General features: G+C 39.0%; 1 gene segment (V, D, J or C); it reads right to left on the bottom strand.

The window, feature by feature from the left end:
- Positions 1-5,531: 5,531 nt before the first annotated feature.
- LOC102844697 lies at positions 5,532-6,075 on the bottom strand. The segment is given in 2 exon segments: positions 5,532-5,936; positions 6,033-6,075. Coding segments are annotated over 2 exon segments (448 nt in total).
- Positions 6,076-6,908: the final 833 nt, after the last annotated feature.

Raw genomic sequence — 6,908 nt, forward strand, 5'->3', positions numbered from 1 at the left:
AATACTCTTGTTTATATTGTTACTAGTTGGGCCTTGTATTATAAATAAGCTTGTTACCTTTGTTAAAGATCGCATCAGTAGTGTTCCATTAATAGTTCTAAGACAACAATATCAAAATATGAGAGAAACTGACTGCAATGATACTGCCTTCAGAGATTCTTGGTTCTATGATTAGAACCTTGTTCTAAAAGAAGTGGGGGATGAAAGGAAAATTTTTAAAACAATGTCCCCACACCCAAGTATTATAAGAACCTTTATCTTTGATCTTGTGTGAATGTTTGTGTTCCAGAAACTAGCTGACCACAAACTGAAAAAACAATTACTGGCAAAAACCATATTTTAACTAACGTGAGCAGCAAGTAACTGACCTAAAATTGAATTTCTCCTTTTCCAAAGAGCCAATGAGCTAATTCCACGCCAAAGAACCCCTAGACCTTGTATAAATTCTCTTGCTTTTGTGAGCTCGGGGTCGACTTCCCTGTCTTCTGCGTGAGATACAAGTCATCCCGAAGCTTCGTCAATAAAGCCTCTTGTGATTGCAGCGAGTGGATCTGGTGTGAGTTGCTCGGGGTTGCACCCGGTCTGGGAAAAGCCCTAGTTTGGGGTCTTTCAGTTCATAGGGTCGCTATGAGTCGCAAACGACTCAATGGCACATAACAACAACAACAATAGTTTTCCATAGTGTATTTTTGTCATTGTTATTTATCCACTCATTCCTTGGTGGGCACTATGTTTTGTGATGATTAGAAATTTTAAAAGTTTTTGTAGACTCTTCTTTCTTTAACTTATTCCTGACTCAGATAGAATATGTGGCATGTCACCTTGTTTAATATTCCCAGACTTCCCAGATTTTTTCTTACAGAGATGCTTTGAAAATTTTCAAACAAACATAATATGATTTTTTTTCTTAAAGTTAATTAGTAAGCACATCCATGGTGTATCAATTTGTTGAAAAACATGAATTGGTATTTGATCAATTCCTAGGAATTTATCTTTTGCCCAAAGAGTTCTAGTCGTCTAACATGTAAGAAGTTGCACTGCCAATCTAAACTCTAAGTATTTGAATCTACCAGATGCTCGAAGGGAGAAAAATGAGCAGTCTCCTCCCATGCAATTGAGAGCCTGTGAAAACCCAATCAAAGTTTGAGGGGAGAGCATAATTCCCATTTTTTTAAAACCTCCATTAATACCAGAAGCAGAAGCAGGCCATAGAAATTCTTAGCTTAAAGCAAACACAAATGTGCCAGGTAAAGTCTTATCTGTCCTTGCAAAGTAAAGAATTAACTAGTGTCTCTGTGACACAAAAAGAGTAAAAGTGGGCAAAGTAGCCAGCCCATCAAAAGCTGACCCACATGACTGATCCCCTGGCCCACCAACCATGCTCTCAATCTCCCCTCCCCAATAGTTGCACCCAGGAAAGCCTTAAAAGCAATTGTGCAGGGAGACTCTGGGCTTTTTCCCTCACCACCTTCCTACTGAGGGAGAAAGTCTCCACATGTGGAATTTTCTGGAGAATAAATGCTCTTGTATTTGCATCCGTGTAATTGGATTTCCTTTGAGGGGCATTTCATGAGCAGAACAAGATAAGCTAGGAATCAGCTCCAACTCCATGACAATGAAAGGTGAGTGTAATTTTTACTAATACCTTCACTAAAGCCTGAACTTCTTCAATCATTACATTAGTTCTTGATAATATCCTACTTCCTGAAATGGTTCAGTGAATACCAACTCTTTTTGGTACTATTAAGATGGTGCATTTCTTCATTTTTCATTTGCTGCTTCCTGTATTATTAAAAGTTTTGCCCATAGAATCTTTTAGTATTCAACTCGAGATTTGGATTTGTTCTTCAGTTCTTTCACCATGAGAATGCTTTAGATTGGCAGGGCAACTTCTTACATAACAAGAACACTACAACATATATATACACATACCTACAAATATATTAATACATAAATGTTGTTCTTGTATGCCATTAAGTTGGAACTAATTCATAGCTGACCTTTCAGTGAGTTTTCAGAGGCAATAAATCACATGGGAGGAGATTGTTCATTCTTCTACAAGCATGTGTTTCTATATAAACATATGCATAGGAAGCTGTAGTGGCCTAGTGGTGAGAGACTTCTGGTGGCCTTGTGGTAAGGGAGCTCTAATAGTCTAACGCTTAGGAGTTGAATTGACAACCAAAAGATAAGCATTTCAAATCCACAAGCTTCTCAGCAGGGAAAAGATGGGCAATCTATTCCTATGTGATTAACAGATTCCAAAAACTTGCTGGATTAGCTGTAGGTCAGTTCTGAATCAATGGAACACAACAACAAATACATATGTGTATATGTATGTTTTGTTTTTTAATTGCATTGAAGGTATATTTGATTCATATCAGAGTCTCCATCCAATAGGTTTTCAGAAGCTAAAATCTTAGGGGAACAGATTTTCCATCTCTCTTTCCCAGAGAAATTATTGGGTTCAAATAACCTAACTTTGGATTGACAGCACAACTTCTTACTACTAGTGTGCACACTCAGACACATATGATGACAGTTCACGGGTACAATGGTGTGTTGGTATAAAGTGGATCATAGTAGGTGTTCCTGAAGAAAATTAATTAAAAATGTGTAAAAAAAATTAAAAAAACATAAGCACAGTCAAGCTTACTGGTATAATAGAAAGTTATGGAACTCCTTAGAGAAATCTGGAGGACAACCACCAGCTGACTGGAAGAGATCTATATTTGTTCCCATTACAAAGAAAGGTGATCCAAAAAAGTGTGGAAATTATCACACAGTATCACTGATATCACGTGCAAGCAAAATTCTGCTGAAGATTATTTAAAAACGACTGTAACAGCACATCAACAGAGAACAACCTGAAGTGCAGGCTGGATTTAGAAGAGGTCGTGGCACTAGGGATATTATGGCTCACCTCAGATGGATCTTGGCTGAAAACAGAGATTACCAGAGAAATGTATATCTGTGTTTTATTGACTATGCAAAGGTATTTGACTCTGTGATCACAACAAATTGTGGCTGATTCTGATAAGAATGGGAATCGCAGAATACTTGATTGTGCTTTTGCGAAACCTATGCTTGGACCTGAAGGCAGTCATCAGAACAGAGCAAGGAAACACTAGACTGTTCAAACTGTAAAAGGGTGTGTGTCAAGGATGTGTTCTATCTCTATATTTTTTAATCTATGTGTGGAACAGATTATCCGGCAGGCTGGGCTCTATGAGAAGAAGTGTGGCATCAGGATTGGAGGAAGAATAATTAGCAATCTGCATTACGCAGATGACACAATCCTGCTTGCTGAAACTGAGGAGGAGCTGAGACACTTGGCTGCACAAGGTCAAGAACTGCAACATTCAGTATGGACTGAAGGATCAAGAAAACAAAGATTCTCACCACTGGGCCAATTGGCAGCATTATGACAGATGATGAAGAGATTGAAATTGTTGACAGCTTCAGTTTGCTTGGCTCCATAATCAACACTCTTGGTACCAGCAGCCAGGAAATTAAAAGATGAATTTCACTGGGAAAGTCTGCTGTCAGAGACCTCTCCAAATTACTAAAGAGCAACAATGTCAGTCTGGAGACTAAGGTGTGCCTGATAGAGGCCATAGTCTTTGCAATTACTTGTTTATGCATCAGAAAGCTGGACAATGACTAGGGTTGACAGAAGAGAGTTGATGCCTCTGAGCTCTGGTGCTGGAGAAGAGTATTGAATATACCATGGACTGCTAGAGAAACAAACAAGTTCATCCTGAAGAGGGTGAAGCCAGGCTGCTCCTTGGAGGCAAGGATGCTGAAGCTTCAGCTGACATAGTTTGGATATGTTGCAAAGTGGGATCAGTCCTTGGAGAGGGACATATGCTTTGGAGAATGAAGGGACAGCACAGGAGAGGAAGAGCCTAAATGAGATAGATTGATCCAGTCACTGGAGTAATGGGGATAGGTGTGTCGGAGACAATAAGATTGGCAAGGATAGAGCAGGGTTTAGGGCTGTTGTATAGGGTTGCTAGGAGTTGTAGGCAACTCAATGACACATAACAACAATGACAATTGTTATCCATCTTTCAATGCTGGAACTGAACTTCCTTTCATGATTTGACTTGCATTCATTTGATTAATAGCAACAAACAAACACATTAAAAAAGAAGACATGAGTAAAATAACTAGCTGAACATCTTCATCAACAATCTAACCCCATCACTACTAGGAGAAAGGAAATCATAGGGATAATGGCTGAAATCAATGGGATATAAAACAGAAAAATAACTGAGAGTGTAGAGAGCTATTTCATGCTCCAGTGGGTTTTCAGAGGCTGTTAACCCAACAGGAGGAGATTGTCCATCCATCTTCTACAGGGAAGCTGGTGTATTTGAATCTCATGCCTTTGAAATTGAAGTACAGCTTTTTACCACCAGGCCACCCCAGAGCTTCCTAATAGATCAATAGAAATGAATTATATGAAAGATAATGTACAGAAATGATTGCATTAAATGACCGTGAATGAAACACAATGTTTATGAGTTATTTTGTAAAAGTCAATGATGGTATAAAGAAATATTCTTTTAAAAAATTGAACGTAAGGAAAAAAGAAAAAAAAAACTGAAAATTAATAGGCTAAAGATTAATCAACTCATATAAAACTCATAAGAAACTGAGAAAAAATTACGGCATCTACTAAAGCTAAAGTACACCTTGAGTTTATCCTATGTGAATTTAGAAGCCATCTCCAGAATAGATTTGAACATTAATTGTGCAAGACTAGACAAGTCATGGCATCATATCCGGGACAGCATACACGAAGAAATCAAAGTGTAATTGAGGACAGGGAAGACAAAAGTCTGAAATGAAATCCAAGTGACTCCGAAACTTACTCTTCAGTGTAGAGAATTCAAAATGAGAGAAATTATGTAATAGGACACATAAAATGAGATGTCAAAGGGCAGCTTCAGAAGAAGAGCAAAATGCTATAGAGAGCTGGGCAAGGCCTAGAGTAATAATAGCAAAGGATTCTTAGAACAAAATATTGAATGAGGGAAAAATTAAAAACCCATTCATAAAGAAGTGGAAGTAATACACAAATTACTATTTCAAATAGAACCAACACTGAACCACTTTAAGAAGAAGCATTTTATTAAGAATCAATGGTACTGAAGAAAGAAGTCCAATTTACAATGAAGGTATTAGTGAAAGGCAAGACTCCAGGAATCCAACAGGCAATAAATTCCAAGATTCCCCTGAGCTTCAGCAGAACACTGATGTTATGGACCATACAGAATTTCATTCATTGCATATATTTTAAAAATATATGACTAACATGTGAAAAGGGAGGGTAGATAAAAGGGAGGGAATATAAGAAGAGAGGGAGAAGAAGTGAGAAGAGGAGAAAGGAGGGAAAGGAAAGGAGAGGGAAAGGTAAGAGAGGAAGGGAGAGAGGTGAGGAGGGGACGAGAGCTACAAGAATATTTCTTGGGGAAATTGTCAGATGGTAAACGCCCAGGTCACAACAGGAAACCACCTTCAACCTACATCTGCACCTGCTCTTGGATCAGGAGGATCCTGTCCTGTTGACACTCACAGAGAGGTTTCTGTCTAGGTTCACACTGACTTCCTCTCACTGTGTCTCTTGCACAGTAATACATGGCTGTGTCCTCGGTTCTCAGACTGTTCATCTGCAATCTACACTATGTTCTTGGCGTTGTCTCTGGAGATGGTGAATCGGCCCTTCACAGACTCTGGGTAGTATGTACTACCACCACTACTACTAATTTTTGCGATCCACTGTAGACCTTTCCCTGGGGCTTGGCGAACCCAGTGCATAGGATAGTTACTGAAGGTGAACCCAGAGGCTGCACAGGAGAGCTTCAGAGACCCTCCAGGCTGTCTCAGGTCTCCCCCAGACTCCACCAGTTGCACCTCACACTGGACACCTGCAAACACAATGACATTCTCATCAGGAAAACCATTACACATGTACATTGTTTCACTCAGGCTCACACACAAGCAACTGTTCTCTACAAAATTACCTTTTAAAATAGCAACAAGGAAAATCCAGCTAAATGGAGACATGATGACTTGTCTGTGTTCAGACCTGGTTCTTGTGTGAGGATGCCTGAGATTGGGGGGCTCCTCTCCCAGAGCTACAGGGTTGGGGCTGGGCTGGTTTTAATCAGCAGGAGAAAGGACCCTATTTGCATGTGCTCCACTGTATATTAGCAAGATGTGGAGTGGCATGACTCTGTGACCATACCTCAGAGCAGACAGGAGTGTCCTAGGAGAATTGGGAGGCCTAGTAATACGATTCTGGAAAAATTATTTTTTATTTTAAAAAATGTTTAATGGCAAAATTATTGAAAGTTTATAGATAAGTTTTACTTTCCACTCAATGATTTTTCTACATGTTGTTTGGTGACATTTATTAAAAACCCCTCCTTGTAATTGCACACTGCCAGCTTTCTCCTCATGGTTCAGGATTCTGTTCATCTTTCTATTCTCTCCCTTCTTGCCTTCTGAGTTTTATATCTCAGCAAGATCTGCCATTTTGGTCTAGTATAGTTTTGGTGTTTTTTTTTTTTTAATTCTAAGAGTGAATACATCCTTGATATTATTAGTTTGTCTAGAATATGAACCACAAGAGTGAGCTCAGTTGTAAGTGCTAAGAATTTTCATTGGGTTAGTGATTGTCTATGACCCATCTGTCTGTTAGACAAGTAAGTCTGTTCACTATTGTGATTTTTGAGTTTTCTTTCTCACTTGTTTCACACTCTTTTCACGATGTTCTAATGTGAACACTTACATAGTGGTCAGCAGTTGTAGAAAGATTCTATCTATTTGTGCAGGCGTCATGATCTCGGAATTTGGGCTTATTGGGCAGTACTGCTTTTCTGGATCATTTGCTTCAT

The sequence above is a fragment of the Elephantulus edwardii genome, unplaced genomic scaffold (genome assembly GCF_000299155.1).
Source record: "Elephantulus edwardii isolate Elephantulus edwardi_28Jun2011 unplaced genomic scaffold, EleEdw1.0 scaffold00019, whole genome shotgun sequence".
NCBI classification, from domain to species: Eukaryota; Metazoa; Chordata; class Mammalia; order Macroscelidea; family Macroscelididae; genus Elephantulus; species Elephantulus edwardii.